Source organism: Xenopus laevis, chromosome 8L, assembly GCF_017654675.1.
Source record: "Xenopus laevis strain J_2021 chromosome 8L, Xenopus_laevis_v10.1, whole genome shotgun sequence".
Lineage (NCBI taxonomy): Eukaryota > Metazoa > Chordata > Amphibia > Anura > Pipidae > Xenopus > Xenopus laevis.
In genome coordinates, this window is record NC_054385.1 from 40,021,303 (window position 1) to 40,047,677 (window position 26,375).

The 26,375-nt window shown below is 39.3% G+C and overlaps 1 protein-coding gene across 1 annotated transcript in view; it reads right to left on the minus strand.

The window, feature by feature from the left end:
- Window positions 1–17,574, minus strand: part of thoc2.L (THO complex 2 L homeolog) — a 78,090-nt gene extending 60,516 nt beyond the window's left edge. Inside the window, exons 1-4 of the mRNA XM_018229819.1 lie at window positions 17,274–17,574; window positions 11,847–11,902; window positions 3,922–4,013; window positions 2,508–2,559 (exon numbers count right to left, since the gene is read on the minus strand). Of these exons, the coding sequence (XP_018085308.1) occupies window positions 2,508–2,559; window positions 3,922–4,013; window positions 11,847–11,902; window positions 17,274–17,338 (265 nt within the window). The 5' untranslated portion in view covers window positions 17,339–17,574. The remainder of the gene's footprint in view (window positions 1–2,507; window positions 2,560–3,921; window positions 4,014–11,846; window positions 11,903–17,273) is intronic.
- Between the last annotated feature and the right edge of the window lie 8,801 nt (window positions 17,575–26,375).

The following is a 26,375-nucleotide window of genomic DNA, read 5'->3' on the forward strand; positions in this document are numbered from 1 at the left end:
GGAGCTGGAAAGCTCAGTAAATTAGAAGAAGAGAATCCAGAAGATACCAAACATGGCACCCCTGAGCTCAGCTGCACTTCTCTGCATATATAGATTAGATTAGGCCGAACCCTTAGTGTAAAATTCAGCCGAATACTGTACGGAATCCTAATTTGAATATGCAAATCAGGATGGGGGAGGGGGAAAAAGAGCTGCACGCGCAGCAAAACATTTTTTTTTTTCATTAAAAAACAAAACAAAACATGTTTTTAAGGATTTAGTTCTCTCAACCTCTCAACATTTTGGAAGTAAAAAGAGAGACAAAAATTTTTATCATGTAGAACGGCGAATTTTTGGACCACGACCCCTTTCTGTGGCCACACCCCCTAATTACCACGTTAATTTTACAAAATTTATCTTAAAATTGTTACAAAGTATCTTATTTGCACCTGTTAGCTGTTCTGTGTTCTGCTAAAAGCCAATTAAGTGAGAAACTTTGTTTCTTTTTCTGGCTGTTCAGTGCAGAGAAAATAGGGACTTTCCAGTACAAATGAGGGACTGCAGGTTGAGCTGTCAAAAAAGGACTGTCCCTCCGAAAAAGGGACAGTTGGGAGGTATGCAGTAGGATTAGGCCGAATCCTGCTGAAAAAGGACAAATCCTGGCTGAATATCGAACCGAATCCTGGATTCAATGCATCCCTACTATGCAGGTAGGGGGGCCGGTGGAGGGTAGCGAATGGGGTCGTTTATCGGTGGAGGGGTGTCGTTCTCATTTAGGGTAGTGGCAAATGGGGAGATTAATCACCCAGCGACAAATCTGCTCTACTTCTCCATTTGTCACTGGGCGACTAATCTCCCTTAAGGGTGGTGGGAAATGGAGAGATTAGTCACCCAGCGACAAATCTTTTCTACTTCGGGCGACTCATCTCCCCGAAATGCCTTCCCACTGGCAAGAATATGAATTGCCTGCGGGATAGCATACGTATGCCTTGGGATTTCCAAAGTCATCCGAAGTTTCCTCTTGAGACAACGCCAGTTGATTTATCACCTATCGGAGTAAAAGATGGGCCAATAAACCTGCTATATTATGGTAATATCAGATGAAGAAAGGTGTAAATCCCTTCTGCTGTCAAATAGCTGCATTTTCTTCCTTAATTAGTTTGTATGTTAATTCTGTGTCTGCATGCCAAAAACGTTATCCATAAAAAAAAAAACGTTAACCATAAAAACATGTAGGCGAAGTGGCTCTTGAAGAAATTAAAAGCGTGGGGAAGCATATTTATGATATAGCATAAGACGGTTTAATTCAGATACAACGCAAATCTGTCACCAAACTGTCTGAAATGGGAGTGCACATTATGATTATTTCTGCTAATACTGTGATAGAGAATAACATTTTGTGTATGCAGATTCCCCCAGGAGCCCCCCTGACTTGGATGGATTAAGTTCACAAGCTAGTCTTGGTCACTAGTACCCTTGGGGACAGAGCCCCATGCTTGGCAAGAAGAACATGTTTTTTTTCTTTGTTTTTCTGTGATGTGGAGTGTAGTGATGGGCGAACTTGCGTCGTTTCGCCGAAAAATTCGCGAATTTCGCGCCTGGCGAATAAATTCGCCCATCACTAGTGGAGTGTTCTCTCTCTTTGCATGTACAGGATCCACAGAGTCGGCATCAAATAAACTGTCTTTCACCTTAAATGGTATCCAGCAATGTTTTCTCTGAGGTGTGCGCTTCTGTGCACCCACACCAATTTTGAGGGCAGTGCATACAAAAAATTACAGTATGCATAAAGAATTTTGTGCAAAAACACATTTTTTTGCATTCATTCTGACCTGAGCACACATTTTTAAAAATGAGCACACGTTTAAAATTTGCAAACAAAAAAATATTTTTGCACACATAGCCAATAAGGACATTGGTCTTCAGTAAATGAATTTCCCAGTTAACTGTGATATTGTATAGTCCCTTCTGATACCGGTTACTATTTAAACTCAGTGATTAAATATAGAATGTAAATCATGAGCCTAAGGACTGTACTTTTCGGTTATCCAAATTAAAGCTATAATTTTCTCATTTAGAAATGGGTCTGCGACAGTTGTGCAATTGCACTCTAATTGCACTGAAATTCTGCCACAATATGGAACCTAACTGAAGAGAATGATGTAACAGGGCTCCTTACATGGCATACCCGATGTTAATACCATAGAAAATGCCTTATTTATTGTATTAACAGAGCCCAATTTTTACTGTGTATACGTCACTGTGAATTATTTCCAGAGATTTTAAATGAAAGTCAACCAGCACAGGAAACAAAGCATGGGGGAGGAAATTGTGTTTTAATAATTCTATACAATTGTTTTTTGAGGACTAAATTTCTTGCTTCTCCAGAAGGAATCTTGGCAGAAGATAATATGCCGTCACCACCCACCTCTACCTACTCACTATTAGTCATTTAGATGTTTTTCAAGGCAGGCAGCAGAAACTAGTATATCATAAAAAGCAGGCCGATTCAGGAGACTGGAACTTACCCAAAATACAAAATACATCTGCTAAGATTGAGGGCATGTCATCTCTGAGGGCCTGGAAAATAAATATGCAATTAGAACACAGTAGCAAATATCTATATATATGTGTGTGTACAATGGAAATTACCTACCCCATATGTCCATTGAAAGAAATGAATGGGAGAATAAACACAATCACACCTGCTTATAAGCCTGTAGTGATCTGTTTGCAGCCTTCAGCTGCTGAGCCCTGAATTACAGAATTCCCACCCCAAGAGAGCACTGCTTAACAGCAAATAGTCAACATTTACTTTTTTTTTTTTTTTGCAGTGTAAGCACTCGCAGCAACACAAGATTATATGCAGTACTACAAAAATTCAACAATAACGGAATTTAGTACCACACATAGGACTAAATATAGGTGAAAAGTTTTATTAAAGAACTGATGTTTTTGACAGACGTGCAGCCTTTCTCAAGCCAAAACATCAGTTCTTTCCCTCTAACATTTAGCACCTAAATGAAGTGTGATATTCCAGTATTTTTATAGATTGACTTTTTTGTCTTTTTTTGGCATGTCTAACTTCCATTTTCAATGTTGTTCAATCCAACGGAATTGCCCATAGCCCTGACTGTGATATAAATATGCCTGCCACTGAAGTGCTTTGACATATACTCCCCATTACACGAAATACTGATTTTTGAAAGTACCAAGTTTAAAAGCTCCAATACAGCACAAGTGCTGTGTCAGAAAGTACAGCTAGATAACATACAGCAATCAAGGGAATTCTGATCTGCAACTATAGCACTAATGTATTATGTTTACAGGGATTTTATCATTATTGGAAACATGTGTCAAGATATGACAAACCTTTAGAAATAAATCACTGTAGCATCAAAAACCTGAGCTATAAAAGCAATTAATCATTGCCATTATAAAGCCTCACATGGGAGCAATTACAAATCCATATTACAGGCCTACAGTCATCTCCATTATGCTCAACTGCAGCCCCCTCAATTGTAGGGGACCCATTAGTATTGGCTGCTTGAACTGATTTGAAGGAGTGTTTGTACAAAAAGTAGAATAATTCATAATGTTGCATCATTTAGTAACTAAACTTGCATGCTGTACCCACATTAAATATAGTTTCCTCTAAGTAGCACAAAAGAAAATGAGTATTATTCTATAATACAACATTATAATGTTATAACCACCATATATGTATGTAACATATGTATGTAACATGTGCAGCAGCTTTGCTTCATCACAGGCCACGACTGAGGCTCCTGCCATCCTGTATGTTGGCTAACGCTGTCATTTGCAGACAGCTTTCAAAGATGGCAACATATAACCCCTGTCTTCTGATTCAAGACATGTTTTTTTCTTACACTTTTTCATAATTGTAAATGAATTTACGGAAATGAAAATGTATTAACTTACTATTATTTCAGCAAAAACGCCAGCAACTTGATCGTACTTCAAATTTCCTTTAACAACTTGACATGCAAATTCATACAGGACCTGCTGAATTTCTACAAGAGAAAATACATATATATTTATAATTGGAGAAGGAAAAGTATATTTGACATATTTTGTATTCATAAGTAGACACCCAATTGTATAGGAAACATTATGTTATTAAAAAAAACAAAAACAAAGATAGAGCCATAATACAGCCACAATCTCTGTACATATGAATATGTAAGAGAAAGCATTACTATACAAGAACAGCGTGTGGTTTTAGGATAAATCGAGATAGAATAATGATTTGACCTCTAATGGAGGATCCCTCTTGATAACATTCTTTGCAGTAAGTTTCCTAGCTATAGATGCTGTGATAGTGAATGTATAAAAATATTCATGTATGAAGAGTAATTGTGTTTGATGTCATCGTATGTGAGTGAAGTTGGGGTTTAATTACTTGCTACTTGGACATCACTTGTGCTTCTTGGTATTTTGGAAGGGCAAATCATACTGTGTCTTAGCCCTGTGTTCTATGTCAAAAGTAGAGCTTATGCATCGTTCGTGGATTGTTCATATTTTCTGTTTTTACAACAAGGATACAGTATTTCTAACTGAAATGGACAAATAGTTTGGAAAATGGCTTTGCGATGTTATGTATGGATACACCTAATCCAATGACGTGCAAAGTCAGGGCAACTCCAAGGGAGTACATATTGGGTGGAAACTATATTTTCCATGAATAGAGGCATAATTGACCATCCTTTTGTGAAGTTCAGAAGCCACCAAGGATTTCTATGACCGTATAAAGATCCACAGTGTTAGGGTCCCCAAATATATATGCTAAGATTTTAACTTGCGCAGGCAAAACACTGTAGCTACAAGTTCTGAAAGTGGAAGGTCTACAGAAATATAGGACCACACTGGTAGTGGCACATGATCCTGCGGAAATCTTACCCTGATGTGGCCCCATTTGAGCCTCTATTTGATTCTGTAGAGACCTTTGTACAGGATAATAGTCCAAGAACAAATAGCTTTTTTTAATAACAGCAGGTAAGCCATTTGCATGCATTCCCAGGTTCCCACACCTGGTAAACTGCATCTTTACAGCTACAGATCTGTATGGATGCATTAGAATCACTAAAGTAAACAGCCACACACTTAGGTCATTGGAAACAGTGTTATAGTGCTGCTACAAACACATGACTATATATATATATATATATATATATATATATATATATATATATATATATATATATATATATAGCATAGCCTTTATTACTTAGGTGTGCTAGGAAAAGGATTGTGAGGAAACATATAGATTAGGTAAAACATGAAAGCCAAATAATGTACATGGAGCGAAGGTGGAGAGGTAAAGACTGTGAGGAATCAGATATTGAAGGAATATAGGAGGTTAAGGTGACCATATAGCAAGATCCACTTGTTTGGCAAATTTGCCAACTGAGTGGATCTGGACCTGATTTGGCTACCCACATTCTGGGCAAATACAGTCATTGGCCCGAAGTCCAACAATTAGAGAGGCCTATGGAGACCTACTGGACCAGGACCACATCAACATGGCCATGTGCTTCTCCTCCAAAGGGATTTTTCAAACCAGCCTGACTGATATTTATCCAATATTAATCCAGATTTTAGTTGGGGAGGCCCGTCAGTGACCCCCATATACAGGCAGATAAGCTGCCATCTCAGTCTGAAGGGTTTGAATTGGGAACTTAAATCGACCCATGTATTGTCACTTTAAAAGGGCTAGGAAGAAGAGTAAAGAATGAACAAAGAACCAGACAACAAAGATGTACATACACCTAAGCAAAACCAAAGGATGTGCATGAAGCAAAACATGGAAGGGGCAAAATGAAGAAAAAAAAGGTGTACAAGTAGAAGAGGATTTTTTTTTTTTTTTTTTACACATGGTTAAAATGATGTACCAATGTTTTAGAATAATTAGTAAAAAAAAAAAAAAGTTGTTTTTCTTTAGTATTAAAGAGCACATACTTAGGGCAGATTTATCAACGGTTGAAGTGAAAATTCAAATTAAAAAAAATGTGAATTTCAAGCTAATTTTTTTGTACTTTGACTAGGGAATAGTCCAAATTAGATTCGAATTTGAAAAAAATCGAAAATTCAAATATATCGAAATTTGTTGTGTACTGTCTCTTTGAAACATTTTAAACTGTATTTTCTTAAATGGTCAGTAACACCAAGAAATGGCCGTAAATTCCAGATATTGTTCCATTACTCTTTGAAAAATACTAATATTTTTCTGGTACTGCTGGGGGGGGGAGATAATGTAAGTCAGCATTTTATAGCCATACATCTAAGGCATAGGGAACGTTTCCACTCATTTCTTGGATAACTGAATTAGTTCTCTGCTTTTTTTTTTTTTTTTTTTTTTAAATGCCACCACATATTTAGGGGTCGGTCATGGCGGCTTTAAAATAACAGTAACACCAAAAAATTAAAGTGTACTAAATGAATGACAATATAATATGCTGTTGCCCTGGAACAGTAAGACTGGAGTGTTTGCTCCAGAAACACAACTATAGTTTATACAATCAAGCTGCTGTGCAGCCATGGTGTCAGCCATTCAAGCACAGGATACACAGTAGATAATAGATACATTCTGAAGAATCCCATTGTATACCACAGAGTTTATCTGTTATCCGCTGTGTATCCTGCGCCTTTTCTAATTTTTAGCTCTGAATGGCTGCTCCCATGGATACACAACTGCTTGTTTATACGAACTATAGTTGAGTTTCTTGAAGCAAACACACCGGTTGTACAAGTGCAGAGCAATCAGTACATTATATTTTCAGGACTTTAACACACTTTCATTTTTTTTTGGTTGCACTGTTTAAGACAAATGCAAATAATTTAAGCGCACCTTTAAAGGCATGGTAAATATTTTCCTTTTGGGTAAACAGAATGTAATGTAACAGAGACAATTTGCAATACTGAGAATAGTCAATACATTTCCCTCCTCAGAGACTGATGCATGAATCCCAGTCATTTATCAGTGGAATGCATAGCTATCTGACCCACCCATTGTTTGTCCTGAAAAGCTCCTTGGAGTATTTAACTCTGGTTGGTTTCTTTCATAGCTGAACCGCCCTAGACTATAAACAGACAATATTAATTATGTCACTGTGCTTTGTGTTCCTAAATTCTTTTAAGGAAATCCATGATGCCTTGTGTATTTCAGCAATACATAATTGAACCCAAAAACATTACTAGAATAGGGACAAACTTTGGCTACAATGGACATAAATAAACATATATCCCTACTGCCACTCTTTATTATCAGTTGATATAGATTTAACAGATTTTAATTAGGCTAAGGCCTCCACAGGATACCCCATACAATGTCTCTTTCTGCATAAAGACACGTGTGTGTGTGTGTGTGTGTGTGTGTGTGTGTGTGTGTGTGTGTGTGTGTGTGTGTGTGTGTGTGTGTGTGTGTGTGTGTGTGTGTGTGTGTGTGTGTGTGTGTGTGTGTGTGTGTGTGTGTGTGTGTGTGTGTGTGTGTGTGTGTGTGTGTGTGTGTGTGTGTGTGTGTGTGTGTGTGTGTGTCAAAAGTATGTAAACCTCTAGGATTCTCAGTTCATTTAATGGGGGAAATTAGAGTCAGGTTTCAGTCAAACTATTTCAGCTCAATCAAGAAGCTGCTAGGAATGACTCTTTCGGACATGGTAATAACAAATAATACTGAACTCATCTCTAGAATTTGTGTGGGTGAGCATTTAGGGAATAGTGATCATAACATGGTCTCCTTTGAGATTATGTTGCAGAAACAACTCTCTAAGGGAGAAACTAAAACATTAAACTTTACACATGCAAACGTTGCCAGTATAAGGGCAATATATTAACTGGGAAAAGCTATTCACAGAACAAAAATGGGATGTCTTTAAACTGTTGCTTAATAAATATACATTTCAGTATATTCCCCTTGTTAGCAAGGAATGTTGTCGCAAACCCTTTGTGGTTTGACAGAATTGTTGAGGTTGGTAAGAAAAGATGTGCTTTTAAAGCTTTCAAGTTATACAGGACAGCTGAAACATTGGTCAGGTATAAGGAGACCAATAAATCATGCAAAAAAAGCCATCAGAAAAGCTAAAATCTATGTGGAAAAGGGCAATGCAGCAAGGAGTAAAATTAACCCAAAATTATTTTTTAAATATGTAAATAGTAAAAAAATTAAGCAGGATTGGGTGGGACCACTGTTGTCAGAGGGGGATCAGTTGATGAAAAGCAGAGATTCTAGACTGTTATTTTTCATCTCTCTACACCAATGAGGAACCAAGTAATGATGAATGATAAAGTTCTATTAATACTATTAATTAATTGATTCAACAAAAGATTAATGGTTCATGCAAGGGGAAATTCAAAAGAGACTAGAATATATAAAGATAAAGGTCCCGGACCAGATGGTATTCATCCCAGGGTGCTAAACGAGCTTAGCTCTGTGATTACTAACTATTTACTTAATTTTTCAGGATGCATTGAGGCCTGGCATTGTGCTGAGAGACTGGCGAATTGCTAATGTGGTGCCGCTATTCAAAAAGGGATCCCGTTCTCAGCCTCAAAACTATAGGCTGGTTAGTCTGACGTCAGTGGTAGGAAAGCTTTTTGAAGGGGTATTAAGGGATAAAATACTGGATTTCATAGCAAATCATAATACTAAGAACTTTCATTTGACCCTGCGTAGGTGGTTCTTCACAGTGAGGACGGTAAGAATGTGGAATGCACTGTCGGATGATGTTATGAGGGCTTATTCTTATTCTGTTAACACCTTTAAGAGGGGCTTGGATGATTTCTTGGACAAGCATAATATCCAAGGCTATAGTGATAATAAAATCTACAATTAATATAGATATTGGTACATATAGTTTCAGTGGGTGTGTGCAGGTATGTGTGCTGGGATTGATTTGGAGGTGTTGATGTACTTTGGACTTTTTTCAACCAACTATGAATCAGCTTTAAGTGAGAGGCACTGTCTTGAAGAAAAGAAATCTGGGTCTTCATCATTGACATCTGATCTTAAAACAGGTTTGTGGAAGTGTTTTGTGGCTCAAACAAAGGACATTTTGAGGATCTTTGAAAAAGCAATTATTACTGCTCAACAGGCTGGAAAAGATTACAAAACTATTTCTAAAGAGTTTAGACAGCAACAGTCCACTGTCAGGCAGACTGTGTATGAATGGAGGCAATGATCACACTGAAAGCAAGGCATGTAATACTCTGGGAGATATCAAAGAACCCCAAGGCCAGAGTCTAAGGAACTAAAGGCCTATATTAAACGAATAAATGTCAGTGTTATTAAGCCTACCATAATGAAAGCACTGAACAACAATTATGTGCATGGCAGGTTTGCACGGAGAAAGCCACTACGGTCCAAAATGAAAATTGATACCAGTCAACAGTTTGCTAAAGAATAAGCCAGAAGGCTATTAAAAGAATGTTATGTGGACAGATAAGACCAAAACAGAACTTTCTGGCTTGAAGAAAAAGCATTATGTTAAGAAGGAAATCACTGTGTCATGCTCTGCTGGGATTTGAACCAGGGACCTTTGAGTTTCTGGCTCGGTGCCTTAACCACTGGGCCAGGTGATTCACTATATATTACCTGGCCTTTGCAGCCCCAGCCCAGCAGCAGCCTGATTGGTTTGCAGTCAGCCAATCGGGGCTGACTCTGCCCTATTTAAGGCCAGCCCTCCGAACACTCCTTGCCTGAGAATTGGTTCCCATCCTAGCAGTGTGGCATTGTCCCTAGCTATGGGTTCCTGTTCTAGTCTCCTTCCTATTCTGCCTTGCCTTGTCTTATCTGAACCCTTCCCTGTCTTGTCCTGCCTGGCTCTGAACCTTGTCTTGTTCTGCTTTACCTTCCCCTATCAGTTCTGCTCCGATCCTGCTTTAAAACTTGATCTTTCTTTGCTTTAACCTTGCCCAGCTTTCCTTTCTATTTTGAATCTTGCTCTGCCCCTCACTCCAAACCTGACCTTAACTAGTGCCTAAACCTTGTGGCTTGACCCTGACCTGACCTTTCTGGTTCCTGCTTCCTGTTTGACTTGTACCCTGTCTATATCTTCCCTGGTCTCGCTCTGTCTTTTCCTCCCTCTCCCGCTTTCCACTCCTCCCGCTTTCCACTCCTCCCGCTTTCCTGCCCTTCTGCTCCAGTCTCCTTCTGCACTCTATCCCCAGTTTGATCCGATCTACGCCCGCATTGTGCTGTAACATTCAGTCTGTTCCTGCCCTGACTTTCAATGGTGATCAATGGTTACCTAAAACATTTAGTTGTAGTTATTGTGCCCAAGGGATGGCAACACCAATTAACAAAAGCATGAGTTAGGGCTTGCATGAAAAACAGGTCACTTTTTTAACTCATATATATGCCAAAATAAAGAGAACGCTTAAAAACTTTTAAGCACCATTGTATGTTATACTGCATATATTAAAAGACACAATCTATTCATGAACACAAATGTTTACACATATGAAGGGTGATAGTTGCTACTGATAGATTTATTTATGAAATTATACCCAGTTCATAAGAAGCATCCTTATTTCAGATGAATCCTAAACTACAAGGCCATGGCTTTAAAAATGTAGTGAGATGCAATATTGTTTCTTTGGCTAAATTAAAAAAACAAACAACAGCGGCCATAATATTGTCCCTTTTCAATTATCTTCTATGAAGGAAACATCTGTAAAAACAAACCTATACAGCTGTATATTAATGATGAACTATATATCTATACATTGCCGTTTTCCCAACATTTCTCATTCTCTGAAAATGTTGGCTTCCTTTTTCAATTGTACCTATTTCCATTACGGAAGATCTACAAACAACTTGATAGTAAGATGTGAAAGCCTGTGAGAATGTGAGATTATTTTCATAGCAGCAAATACATTTCTATCAGATTAAGTTGTGATGACAAACTAGCAGCCCTACACTTCTGAACTACTCTGATCATGTTGTCTATTAAAATGTTAGAAGGGTCCCATATATTGCAACAGTGCAATATGGTAAGATAAAACATACAGCAACAAACTCATTTAAAAGCATCCAAGAACAATTGCTAGCTTTTTATTATTATTAAGCGATTTCTATAGGTGGCCATACACTATAAGAATTGCTTGTTTGAAGATTTTTGGCCAGATATCAGTCGGGGAGGCCTGTAAGGGGCCCCATACATATGCAAATAAGCTGCTGATTTGGAGGATCATCTTATGACTGACAGCATTTCTTGAGTACAGATAGACAGACCCATATAATGACTGAAAAGCATCCAGAACTATAGGTATTAAAGAAAACTGGTCTTAGCAGAACTACAGTGGCCCTCTCTATTGGGGAATAAGGGAAATGTCAGGCTATTGGGTATACAGTCTCGGATTGGAAAACAGACAAACAAGAACACTGCATTCTGCAAAATAATATGAAATTGAGAAAAATACAGCTGATTATGTAATGCTTTATACAAATAAAACATTTTAATTCTATTTACAGATACAGAGCTACCAGAAAGATGACTGCACTATGTGCTTGTTAATCTTTGCAGATATTTATACGTAAAACATCTGCTACTTTATGCCCTAGGGACAGAATTAAACCCTATTGGGACTAAATGGTTATTAAGAAAATGTGTGGCTCTCCAGCTGTTGCTAAACTACGACTCCGAGCACAACAGGCTGTCATGGGCTTCTGGGAGTTGTAGTTAACCAACAGCTGGAGAGCAACAGGTTGGAGATCACTAATATTCTGTGCATGGATTTACATTTCGATCATTTGCGCATAATGGTTAGCATTTAAATAGACTTGAATCGGTTAGCAGGTTTTTTTATGTTCATTTGTGAAAGCAAATATTTTATGCAGTGATTTTTGTTACCTGTGAATGTAACGAATTCCTGGCCTTTTTCACTGAGGCTGCGGCATAGTTGCAAGCTGCAAAGAGATGAATTCGGGCGTTTAAAATTCAATTATTTGCATTTCACATATTTAGTGCTGCAGAATACATTGTAAAGACAAAGGGAATTAACTTATATAATTATGAGTAGCATTTATGTTTAATCATCATTATTATTATTAATAGGAATTAATCCCTTATATTAGCGTTTTTTAACCTTTCCTGGATTGGTACCTTGTCTTGGTGTCTATTCTAAATGAAACTATTGATGTATTGAAAAGAATCACGACGACTCACTCAAAGCACTATTGCACAACAGGCAATTTGGCTGCAGCACCAAACACCCTTTCCAACCAGCCACTGGTTTTATTCACCCTGGTGCTGTTAGGTGGGGCTTGGTCAAGGCACTCACGTCAGCATTCCCTAGTAATGGCTGCTTCACCATGCCAGCCCTTTGAATGAAGAGCAGATGCATGTAGAAAGGGGCATTTTGACATTCTGCCTGAAAGAACCTCAGTTTAAAGGGGTTGTTCACTTTTAAATGAACTTTAAGTATGATGCAGAGTGATATTCTGAGACAATTTGCAATTGGTTTTAATTTTTTCTTATTTGTGGTTTCAGAGTTATTTAGCTTTTTATTCAGCAGCTCCTCCAGTTTGCAATTTCAGCCATCTGGTTGCCAGGGTCCAAATTACCCCAGCAACCATGCACTGCTTTGAATAAGAGACTGTGCTATGAATAGGGGAGGGCCTGAATAGAAATATGAGCAATAAAAATAATTTGTAGCCTTACAGAGCATTTGTTTTATTTTAGATGGGTCAAAAACTATAAAAAAATAAATAAATAATGAAGACCAATTGAGTTGCTTAAAATTAGCCATTATTTAACACACTAACCCCTATATGTAATATAAGGCACTAAGTTTGCCTGGGAGCAGTAACCAATAGCAACCAATAAGATATTTGCTTTTAAACAGGGGACCAGTAAATACAAACTGTTGATTGGTTGCTACAGGTTACTGCACCTGGGCAAACTTAGTGCCTTTTATTGCATTACCCTTAGCAACTGAACCACCCCTTAAAGAACCTCTGACATAAAATAGAGTAAAGTATTGGGCACATGGGAAATGTTCAATTGTTTCGCAGTGCCCATTTTTGCACTTTTTATATTTAAAAGGGAAACCTAGTAAGTCATTTTTTATTTTACCACAACTAAAACTTTATTACAAATACATGATTATGGAATAACATTTTTCAATTACAAACTGATCCCTATTGGTTCGTAAATATATACAAATTGTGCTGCTACTTTCTGAAGACCAAGGATATTTAATCACAGAAAAAATAAGACAAATACTCCTCCAGTTAATCCAATCGCTACGTTTTTTTCCCCCGCCCAGGAATACATGTAAAGCAGTGCCCCTCTAATATCTTACGTTATTGCACATATTATAGTGATCACCGGGAAATTGGAAAAACAAACATGGCAGTTTGGTACTAAAATAGAAAATAGCTTGGATGGAGCTTATTTTACAGCAGAAAAGCTGATGGGTGTGAATTAAAAATTTGACCTTGTGATGCACCATGTTGGTGAGTGCACTGGCAGATGAAGAAGTCAAGAGGAGCTGTATTTGCTGCAGTTCTGGTCACTTAAAGTTGTTCACTTTTTTCAGTTCAGTTGGTTTCAAATAGTTCACCAGAAATAATGACTTCTTCCAATTACTTTATAATTTAGACAGCTTTTCTAATATTGAAGTGTAAAGTGTCGCAGACTCTGTAAACTGTTCTAAATGGATACATTTAGTTGATACATTTCTTACCTTTGCCCCTGCTGAGCAGATTCCCTGAGTTTCATTAAAGGCAGCTGTTAGAATTGATACAATAGTTGCCAATATTCCAGAAATGCTGCTGAGAAATGTATCAAGTAAATGTTGCAAAATTGTAACAGTTCAGATTCTGCACCTGAATTACTGGGCTGCCAGACTCAAACGCCATAAACATTTTTGAAAAAATTTTTGGAAAAAATAAAAAAAAATAAAAGAATTGACCATCTGTATATATGCAGGCTTTGTCATACTGTTTGGTTAGACAAAAAGCAACAAATTATTTTCCATATGAAGGAAAACCAATTTAAATACAAGAAAATTATATATTTAAGAGTTCTGAGTTCCTCAACCTAAACTTTTTCCTGCTACAACCTACACTGCTGGGAGTCAAGGACAGATTTTACCTACGCCTTATTCCAGCATGAGTAAGCATTTTGCAACACATTAAAGACACAAACAACACATGGTTGAGTTGCTTGCAAGAAGAAAAAAGGGGGGGGGATGTAGGAAGCACAAGAATAATCCATTTATATCTAAAAAACTAAAAAGTCACAATACTAAAATATGTAAAAGAGAATTATGTATTCACTACAATTTAGGTTTTTACAAACTAAAATTCCCCTTTAAAAAAAGCAATGGCCTCCAGAGTTCTAATGTTGCAAAGAAAAATGTAGGTTTTTACAAACTAAAATTCCCCTTTAAAAAGGCAATGGCCTCCAGAGTTCTAATGTTGCAAAGAAAGCATTAAAGAAAAAACACTGGTGTGAGAATCAACCAATTAGACACTGTGGGCTTTCTTTGTCCTTTACTACTGCCATATTTGTTTTATAGAGGCACTAGCATACAGTTTGCATTGACAAAAATCTTGACCATAACGTTAAAGAGGCAGTAGCAACAGGTGCCCCAATGGTTATGCAAAGAGATGGATTGTCTGCTTGGATTTATTAAGTAATAATGTTTAAATATGGCTTCTCATTTTAAATCTCTAAATGGCTATGTCCCTTGAAAGAAATCCCTGCATTGTCTTCATCATCAGAAGTTCATTATCAGGAAAATGTGTTTGGAAACTTTAGAGACTGCCTAACCTTGTTATTCCTACATTTGCAAAATCTGGAACAGTAACACCAAAAAAAGAAAGTTCTTTAAAGTAATAAAAATATAATGTACTATTGCCCTGAACTGGTAAAACTGGTGTGTTTGCTTCAGAAACACTACTATAGTTCATATAAACAAGCTACTGTGGAGCAATGGTGGACATTGAACAAAGGCTATATGGCACAGGATAAATAGTGGATAACAGATAATACCATTATGTTCTACAGAACTTATCTGCTGTGTAACCTGAGCCTTTCCTCCTTTGAATGGCTGCCGCCATTACTACACAGCATCTTATTTACGTAAACAAAAGTATTTGTGTAAAGGTGGCCATAGACGCACAGATAATATCGTACAAAACGAATTTTCGTCCGATATTCGTTGCGTGTATGGTGGAAAAAGAGCCGACCGATATCGACAGAAGACTTGGATATCGGTCGGCTCGTCGATCGGGCTGGATGGAAAATTTGGATCGGGTGCCTTTGAAGGGACACAAACATCGGCCATTGTTAGTGCTGAATCGCCAGATACAGGTAGAATTCTATTGTTTCTTCCCGTATATCTACCTGTATATCTGAAGATTCAACTCTACACGTGTGTATTGAAACAAACGATCTTTCTTGGAAAGATCTTTTCCAAGAAAGATCGTAATTGTTACGTCTATGGCCACCTTTAGTGTGTTAGTGCATTATATTTGTATTATTTTAAAACGCTTTCATTGTTTGATGTTACTGTTCCTTTAAGCAATCCCAGCCTTCCTGTATGTACACAGCCATACTGATTAGTGAAACAAATTTTCATGCAGCGCTGCCCAACATCTGAAGCTTCAGCAACTCAGGGATAGCGGCTCAGGGTTACGGGCCTAAAGCCATGGACGTGCAGATTCTAGCCTTATATTGTACGAACGATCGTACGGAGCAATCTTCTGACTTACAAACAACCATTCAGATTAAATACAGTGGTAAAAGGAGAAATCAGACAATGTTCTGGCCATTACAGCAGTCATATGAAAATGACCCATTGATATTATCAGATAGGCAATACATGCAAAGGTATTATGATTCGCTGACTGATCGACTAAACCAGGGGTCCCCAACCCCGGCCCACTGCCAGGCGGACACACCAAATTTGACACAGATGCACCGAATTTGACGCGCCACGCACAATCATTGTCGCTGGTGTTTCCAAATTTGACACAAGACGCAACGAAATTGACACTAGTGCGCCCAAATTTGACGCGCCACACTCAAATTTTGTCGCTGGTGTTTCCAAATTTGACAGAGGCCCCAGCACCAAATTTTGTGCGTGGCGCGTCAAATTCCGGGCCCCTAGCATAAAATTCTGTGTGTCTGTGTAAAATCCGGTACGTCTGTGTCAAAGTTGGTGCGTCTGCAGAAAATTTGGTGTGCTTGCATCAAATTCTGTGCATCCGCGTCAAATTTGGTGCCACTTGCAGTTGACGCCCCCCTGGCTTTACACCGGCCTGTGGGGCAAAAAAGGTTGGGGACCGATCGACTAAACGATCACACGTTCCAAAAAGTGTCGGGATAATATACACGCGGTCCGAAGATCATACGAAACTAATTTTAGGGCGACTTCATCTTTGTGTCTATGGACAGCTTAACAGGACGCATTTGTAGGATTTTTGGATGGAGAGTAGGGTTGCCATCTTTTCTGGGAAAAAATACCGGCCTTCCTATATTTATTTATCTTTTTCTTTATCAATAACATTGGGATCAGCCATCATTTTTACCGGCCAGGTGGCAATCCTAATGGAGAGACAGATGAGGGGACATAGTGCAGGTAACCAATCACACAAAAGTGTAGGGAGGAGTTTTACAATCCTTTACAAAGATTAGAGAATAAAAAAATTAAATCTCAAGAGCTTACACTCTAAAAGGGGTAGGACATTATGGAGACGGACAGAGAGGTAATCTAATCAAAAAGTGGCGAGCCTCTGCCCCAGGCAGCGAATGAAAGAGCCCAGGGTTTATTGTAGCACATACAATGAACAGAGAGATAAATACGAATATTCCCATTGAGGGAGCCGATGAAAAGAAGGGCAGGCAGATGCCTATAGGCAGGGATATCCAGGCTGATCTATGTAACTATGTGTACAGGCACAAGCCGGGAATTGTAGTTATAGAACGAACAGGAGGGCCTTGTACTAAAGCCTTTGCCATCAACACGTGCCCTTCCCTAAGCCGATTGTCTCTCGTGGAACCCGGTTCACAGATGAACCATCCCCACAGCCCTAAATGCATCCAGAGATCGAGAATCTCTGGCTCTCATTGAACTACAGCTTTCACCATTCTGAACCAGCGAATAGCGAGAGCCGCCGCCTCCGCCTAATGTTCGCCTGCCCTTAAAGTCTGGCGGCCTCCCCGCGCCAAGGAAAAGGCGGATATCGCACGGCTCAGTCACCCCATCCTCGACCCCCCTGCCGCTCCCGCTCTGTTATCGCACTAAAACACGTTTCCATCACTTACAAGTCGTTTTTTCCTGATTTTTCCCAGTTCTTTATCCAATCAGCGGGTAGTAACGTGGCCGCCATCTTTCCCTGTACAGTCCCGATAGCCCGGATGTTTAGCACAGCAGCACAGGTCAAAGTGGGAGGCTGGCGCTGCAAAGCATTTTGGGTAATGGGAGGTGAGCCCTGGCGCTTCACTGTTACAATAACGTATAGGCTGGTGCTTTCGCTTCGCCCCTTAGCGTGACGCAGGCAGGAGCCCGGGAGCACAGAAGTGATGTGCTCTAGTCTATAGCAACATATTACATGTTTTCCTAACGTCTAGATGACTGGTTATTTCCCAAAATCCCAGGGAAGGGCATATAGGAGCTGTGTGGCCGTCTAGCTACTGTTATACTTTTTTTTAAAGGGAAACTCTAGCCAAAAATGGTTTTATTTTTTAATAATTAAGTAAAATGTAATTTTAAAAGCACATTTACAACATACATTCATTAAACATTTTCAATGGTTTTAAAGTTATGTGTAAACGCACTTGCTATTTAACCCAGTGTTTTTTTTCTGTGCTCTGGGCCTTGACTCTTGAAACAGTTAAACATCTGGAGGGCCACTATTTTCAATTGCCATTTGCTACGCATACCTCCCAACTGTCCCGTTTTTAGAGGGACACTCCCTCTTTTGACAGCTCAACCTGCAGTCCCTCGTTTGTACTGGAAACTCCTGTTTTTCTCTGCACTGAACAGCCAGAAAAAGAAACAAAGGTTCTAACTTAATTGGCTTTTGGCTTCTGAACAGAAGATCAGATACATTTGTAACAATTCAAATGTATCTAGATGAGCAAATAAGTAATTTTAACAATATAAGATAACAGGAAAGTTAGGCTCACAGCTTAAAGGGCAATTCACCTTCATTAGCGAAGCTGTAATAACAGGAAAAAAAAATACAGAAATATGTTCAAACTTTTATAACCTGCCAAATTTTGTAAAATGAACATGGTAATTAGGGGGTGTGACCACAGCAATGGGGGCGTGGTCAACAAATGTTGCCTCGCTACACACACCCAATAGTTTGTCCCTCTTTTATTTCCAAAATGTTGGGAGGTATGCCAGTGGCTTAGGAAACTTTTGACTACCCTGCTGCTGCTGCTGCCAGTGGCATAAATAGGGTGCACCAGCCCCACCAATCAAAAAGTTCTTTAGAGGGGCCTGGCACACAGTAATCCTTGCCAGCCCCCTGTCTGCCTACTCTCTGCAAATATAATATTCAGAGCAAGCTCACCAAATTTCGTTGTTGGCTTCTTCCACAGGTATTCTGTGTATAATACCCAATAGTTCAATGCATTCAGTAGTTTGTGGAACAAATCCAGGGCAGCAACTTGTCTGCAAAGTTCTTTATTGGGAAGCTGAGTTACACAACATGTTTCGGGCCTACGCCCTTTATGCCTACTCTCTGCCCCTTCCTCTCCCCCAGCTGGCCCATTCTCCCTGCAACCTCCCTCAATTAGGGTTGCTATCTTTTCTGGAAAAAAATACCGGCCTTCCTATATATATATTTATCTTTTTTCCCTATTTATAACATCGGGATCAACCAGCGTTGGACTGGAACACCAGGGGCCCACTCAAAAAACCTTAGACCAGGGGCCCACTCTCAGTACTGTTATTTTTCCTTTCCTCACTCTACCTCTATTCTCCTAGTCTCTTTTCTTTACATAATATAATACTATTATAATCTATTATTCCATCTATTTAGTCTTTTCGTTCTCATAGAAATAAAGAATGACCATGAAATAGGCCAAATGTTTAGCAGCAGGAGAGCCCACTGACTCCTGGCCCACCGGGACTTTTCCTGGTATCCCTGTGGGCCAGTCCGACACTGGGATCAACTATCATTTTTACGAGCCAGGTGGCAACACTACCCTCAATGGAGTCTTTAGAACTATAGTAGAAGTAGATTCCATAGTCTGGGGCCCTTGCATCCATGGGGTCTGCTTTCTCTATAGTTACACCACTTACTGCTGCCAAAAAGCAATATGCCAAAAGGATTTTAATGACACCCACCCTATCCAAGGTCTCCACTTATTTTTATGATATAATTGGCTTCTAAATGTAGTGATAATTGGCTCAACTGAAAATTTCAGATACTATTGTTCAATAATGGCATGTAGGGGGTTCACCTCTGTTTTATTATTATTATTATTATTATTATTATTATTAAAAAAGACAAGAACATAATACCAGGAACTGTCTCAAATCATGTGATATTTTATATCAGCCATTTTCAAGAAGGTAATGATGTCCTACACATCAGTCTATAGAGCCCATGCGCAGAGATGAATCATAGTTGCACAGCCCTGTTTTGTATTATGCAAAAAAAGGGAGTTCCACATATTCCAGCAGCAGTCTTGTGTGTTCTATTAGCAGAAAGTTTGTTACATTCTGTTCTCAGGAAGATAAGATTACCCTGAGGTTTTCTTTGGGCAATGGGTGTCTCCTAATAATACGACTAACCATAATACTCACGGTCATACCTCCCAACATTTGGAAGACAGAAAGAGGGACCACCACCCCCTAGATACCCCCTAGATACCAATATCCATTTTACAAAATTTGGCAGCTTATGGAAAGTTTGAACACATTTGTGGGGGTTTTAGGGTCAGGTTTTATGTGTTATTACAGTTTTGATAATGAAGGTGAATTGCCCTTTATACTGCAAGTCACAGTTTTCCCAAGAGATCTGCTTATCTTAATTGTATCTTTGCTTATCTTAAATTGTTACAAATGTATCTTAAGTGCAGCTGCTATTTATTCTGAGATCTCCGGCAAAGCCCCTTATTTAATTAAGTTTTAGAAACTTTGTATCTTTTTCTGTCTGTTCAGTGCAGGAGAAAGTCAGGACATTATAGTAACAATCCAGGACTGCGGGTTGAGCTGTCAAAATCGGGACTGTTCCACAAAAACAGGACAGTTAGGAGGTATGCTCACTCAGGAGCAAGCATAAGCCAGTTTGCCAAGGTATATTTGCCCTGGACAGTACATGTTCTAATAGCAGAATGTGTCTAGTATGGAACACTGCACTGGACTACTGACCAGCAAGACACATTGCTGCACAAGTAAACAAACAAACATCCAGTGTCAACAAACTAACAAGGGTAGAACTCCATTAGACACAAAGGAAAAGTTTCCCGCAGAGAAATAGATGTGATGGTGCCATGTTTGTTGGCAGGAATAAGTCCAGAGAGGTGATATAATGTTCCTGTATAATTACTTGCAAAGCACTTTAGATAATAACAGAATTGCAATGGAATGTTAATATAAATGTTAATCACCATTTGCATTAGAACTATACTTATGTTATGTAAAAGAAATAGACACAGTATAACTTTAGGAATTAGGGCTAATGTCACATTTGTTTTGTTTAAAACTGCCCAATACCTCAAGTGTACATTTCCAGGCTGAAATCCATCCATCCACAATAATTATGCACTATGCATACTGTGTTCTGCTCTCCTAGGGTGCAGAGACCTGCCACTTGCCCCACAAATATAGTGCTGACTGCATTAGCCAAATCTGTATTGGTGAAGGATGGTAGTGGGAAGAAACGTAGTCATACCCAAACCTGCCCCATAACTTGTGCCTTATTCAGACATGCGAGTTAAATGTGGTTAATGGCTAATTCTAAGCATCTTTTTTATTGGTATTCATTAATTATTTTTTTTATAGTTTTTGAAATATTTGCCTTCTTCATCTGATTCTTTTCAACTTTTAAATGTGGGTCACTGACCCCATCTAAAGGCTACAAGTTTTTTGTTATTGCTACTTTTTATTACTCATCTTTCTATTTAGGCCCTATACTATTCTTATGCAAATCGGTGTATGCTTGCTAGGATAATTTGGACCTTAGCAACCAGACTGCTGTAATTGCAAACTGGAGAGCTGCTGAATAAAAAGCTAAATAACACAACAAAACATGAATAAAACACGAAAACCAATTGCAAATTGTATCAGAATATCACTCTCTATGTCATACTAAAAGTTAACTCAAAGATGAACAACCACTTGAGTAGCAGAGGGTACAGCCTGCAATTTTAAATTGGCTCTTGGTGCAAATTGCAGCTTTCCCTGGGGCACCCCTTAATGCTATATCACTTATACTGCAGCGATATGTAAATTACCCCTATAATGTCACTGCTAAGAAACAAAGGGCAGCATTTGGTGGTATCTCTATTTTCTGCAGTGACATTTTAGAAAATGCTTGGTCCTATCATGTAATGAAGTCTTACCACAGAAAATGCCAAGCATCACTGACTATAGTTTTATCATTGTGCTCTTTTTTATAATATACATTTTTGTTTGCTATGCATATTCTATTCTGACTTTCTAACAGCTGCGTGGTAGCTAGGGTAATTATTCCTTAGCAACAAACGTGTGGCTAGCATCCCAAGTTTGACAACTGCACAACAAAAATACAGAAAAAAGTAAAAAGCAGAACAAATGAAGGCCAGCTGCAAATTGTCTTAGAATGCCCCTGTCTAAATTATAAAAAAAAAGTTTCCTTTCAAGTTGAACTAACCCTTTAAAGCGATAATGACCTGCTACAGGTTTATCTCACATACACAAAAGCCATACATATCCTGTAAATTATATCCTTATAAACAGCTCTTAGTGATGTCATCAGTTATAAAAAGAGCTTAGTGATGTGATTTTTTGTCACATGACTCACTAAAACGTGTGTATTATAATAAATAAAGTACCCTTTGTTGCAAAATATGAGGATATTAGAAGTAACCTCAGAGTTCCATGACCTGTATAAAAGCTTTTCTATTAAAACTGGAATGTGTCACTAATCCTTTAATAACCTCATATGTATAGATAATGGTTAATGAACTCATCCAGTATAACCAGTTTTACTGATGTCACACATGTTAAATGACTCACTGAAAACTGTATATGTTAAATATATTGGTGTCAATTCATTGTTCCATGCCCTGAATGAAAGCACTCAGCCTCTGTTCTTATGCCTTTCTATAATCAGGCCAGTGCTATTACCTAAATCTTGAATTGCCTGCTAGTGAGAGCTAGGGTCTAGGGAGCATAAAAGAGTAGATTTTAGGGAGGGTATACTGTATGTCCCAATTAAAGGAGCAAATTTTCAACCTAAAAAAGCATTCTGCTAGAAAGTTTCGGGATTGGGTGGGTAGGTGGGGGCTCAAGAATTTTTTTCCATGGCTGGATTGAAATAAATTGTAAATATCACGGGGGGGGGGGGTAAACAACAAGGAAAATGCAATTCTCTGGGAAGTGCTGATATGTTAGGCACCCCTTATAAATCCAATTGCAGTGTTTTTTTCTGGGCCAGTGACATTCCCTAGGGAGTGCAAATATGTTAGGCACCCCTTGTAAATCCAATTGCAGTGTTTTTTTTGGGCCAGTGCTCCTTCTAGCACTGGCAAAAAAGCGTGACGAGTGCAGGGAGGACAGGGGTCCTACAAGGGTGAATGTGCATGACTCAATTTGGTGTGTAAGCTGCACACGAAATCACACATGACCTGTGTTTTTACTAATGCCACAGTTTGCAATTCTGTACGGGGGACCAAGAAACCTGGAGCCCTGAAAATACACCTCTGCCTTTTAGGAGAAAAGTACACCAACAAATTCACCATCACAGGGCGAAAAGTTGCACTGATACACCATCTTACTTAGTATGCCCATTTGTCGCTAGCACAGACTTAGACTCAAACCCGGTAGAGTAAGATCTGCACAAGTCTGTGCCAGCGAAGTGTACTTCAGCCACTGAATGAATGGAAAACTCCAGGAAGCACATGAGGAAGAATTTTTTCCACAGCATTTCCTATTCAAGTAGCGTGTCAGTGACACTGCACATGCTCAGTATGGCTAGGGTTGCCACCTTTTCTTGAAAAAAAATAACGGCCTTCCTATATTTTTATCTTTTTTCCCTATTAATAACATTGGGATCAGCCATAATTTTAACCGGCCAGGCCGGTAAAATACCGGCAAGGTGGCAACCCTAAGTATGGCCTAGGCAGCTGTTCAGGGGGTATTGCAAGTAGTCATCAAGCAGAAAATGAGCCTGTCATAGAAGCTAATGCTACAGGGCTGGTTATCAAATTCTGATGCTATATGCACTGGTTTCTGAGCTCCCATGTAATGAGTGAATTACTAATAATCCTTGACTCATGACTATTATATTATAGATAGATAGATACAGTATATTGTAAATCAGTCCCTACACTCACAGATATTTTTTTTAGCGATATCACAGTAATTGATGTCATTGCTTATTCACACCAGTTCTTCCAAACCTGCTGCATGTGCGCTCCCATGGAAAAGAATGCTTACTGTCAGAGTGCATACTAATAGAATGTGCCAGGATTCCCTGCAAAGCAATCATTCTAGGGGCCCAGCGCTATCCCTAACCACCTTCCCACCCACTGCCCACCCAGGGGCGATCCTGGCCCCTCCACCGCCTAAAGCAGCTCCGGTCCACAGGGGTCCAGGACCCCCAGGGTCGGATTTACATAGTGGGCACCTCTAGGCCAGCTGTCGTTTTTTGCCCCCGTCCCCTCCCTTTTATTCACTCAAATTTTCATCTAGACCAGAGTAATGAGGATTGGAGTACAGGAGTTAGCATCCTCTGTGTTTCTGAACAATTTGGTGTGGTTAGGCAGCATGCCGCCCCCTAAAATCCTGCCGCCCTAGGCCCGGGCCTTGGTGGCCTCTTCACAAATCTTGGCCTGAGGACACCAGCACAGAGAGTTGCGCTCTCTGTGCTAGAAGAGCCAAATGTCTGGTTTGAAAACTGGAAATTCAGCTCTTAAAATTCCCAGGAGCGGCATTTTTGACACCCCTGGTAAATAGTAGTAGAAAAGCCGATTGGGAGCTACTGGGGGCATCTTCAGAGGCACAGATCTTCCTTGTTGTGGATGTGGTTTCCTCCGGCTGTTAAAGAAGCCCAAAACATATTTTAGTTCTCCTATAAATAGAACTTTTCGTTAAGAGAACCATTGCAGATAAATCCCTATCCCCCCCAATGACAGTGACTTAGTTGGGACAATTCTGTGTTAGAAATGGGGGCATATCTGGTGTAACTGGCCAGACTAGATAAGTGGAGGTGGTGATGGAGGGGAGGGGGGGTCTAAACTGTCCCAATTTTGATTTTCAAATATTGGAAGGTATTTTTAGGTATCCCCAAAATGCAAAGAAAAAAAATAGGAAGTGGGAAGTGTGTGATACTGTGCAAGAAGCCCTGCTATATTATACAGGTATGGGATCCGTTATCTTGAAACCCGTTATCTAGAAAGCTTCGAATTACGGAAAGGCCATCTCCCATATACTCCATTTTATTAAAAAAATTTAAAAAATGATTTCCTTTTTCTCTGTAATAATAAAACAGTACCTTGTACTTAGGGTTGCGACCTTTTTTGGATAAAAATACCGGCCTTCCTATATATTAATCTTTTTTCCCTATTAATGACATTGGGATCAGCCATCATTTTTACAGGTCAGGCCGGTAAAATACCAGCCAGATGGCAACCCTACTTGTACTTGATCCAAACTAAGATCTAATTAATCCTTACTGGAAGCAAAATAATCCTATACTGGGTTTATTTAATATTTACATGATTTTCTAGTAGACAGTACATACCTACCAACTGTCCCGTTTTCAGCGGGACAGTCCCACTTTTGACAGCTCAACCCGCAGTCCCTTGTTTGTACTGGAAAGTTCCGATTTTCTCTTCACTGAACAGCTAAAAAAAGGTACAATGTTTCTAACTTGATTGGCTTTTGGCAGAGAGCCCAGAACAGCCATGAGGTGCTGATAAGATACTTTTGTAACAATTTTGAGATTGTAACAATATAAGATAACAGGTCTTTTAGGAGAAGACCAAAGCTAGTGACAGTCTCACTCTGAAAATCGTACGATCGGCAATACATGCAGAGATATTACCCGCAGCAGACAGAAATTTTTTAACCTGTCCGATTGACCAAATGACGATCTCCGCCGGACGAAATATGTCGGGACTCTCCACACATAGGGTTGCCACCTTTACTGAAAAAAATAACCGGCCGGTGGGGTTGCGGGTACAAAAAGGAGGCGGTCCATGACACAAAAGGGGGCGGGGCTACACTGTGTGCCGCAAAATGGGGCGGAGCAACATCGCGGTGATGTCAAGAACACTGCAAAAAAAAGGTAAATTCTGCACGAATTGGGGGCAGGCCGAGGGCTTTTTTTAAAGGGTATTACAAATTACCGGCAACTGCATTGCCGGTAAATTTGCAATACCGGTCCCGGCCTTGGCAGGTGTTTTACCGGCCAGGTGGCAACCCTATCCACACATGGTCTGAAAATCGTATGAATCCTCGATTCGTACGATCAGATCTTTGCGTCTATGGCCAGCTTTAGACTCACAGCTTAAAGGGCAATTCACCTTCATTAGCAATACTGTAATAACTGAAAAAAAAAACACAGAAATATGTTCAAATTTTCACATTTTGTAAAATGAACATGATAATTAGGGGGTGTGGCTACAAAAAGTATTTTACCGGCCTGGCCATAGGGTTGCCACCTTTTCTGGAAAAAAATACCGGTCTTCCTATATATTTATCTTTTTTCCCTATTAATAACATTGGGATCAGCCAGTCTTGTAAAATACCGGCCAGATGGCAACACTACGTGGCCGGTAAAAATGATGGTTGATCCCAATGTTATTAATAAAGGAAAAAAGATAAAACATATAGGAAGACCGGTATTTTTTTCCAGAAAAGGTGGCAACCCTACCACCTGTACTTTATATTTTCTCTGAACAGAACAGGATATTTTCGTCCCTAACCCACTTCCAATAGTGGCAGCAATTTCCGCAACTTATTCTCTTATCGGTGTGCTGGTCGTTTTGCTGTACAGCTTTATTTTTGTCAATAAAAAACAAACAAATGGGTGGTGCCGATTAAAAAAAACAAATTCTAAGCGTAAACCATTGCGAACATCGTTTTTATTTTTAAAATGCCACCGGGTGGCGCAAGATTCCACATCCCGTCCCACGCCTCTAGCATAGTAATTGCGACAGCAGTGAAGTCTGTGTCTCCCTGTAGTGACATGGTTTGTACTT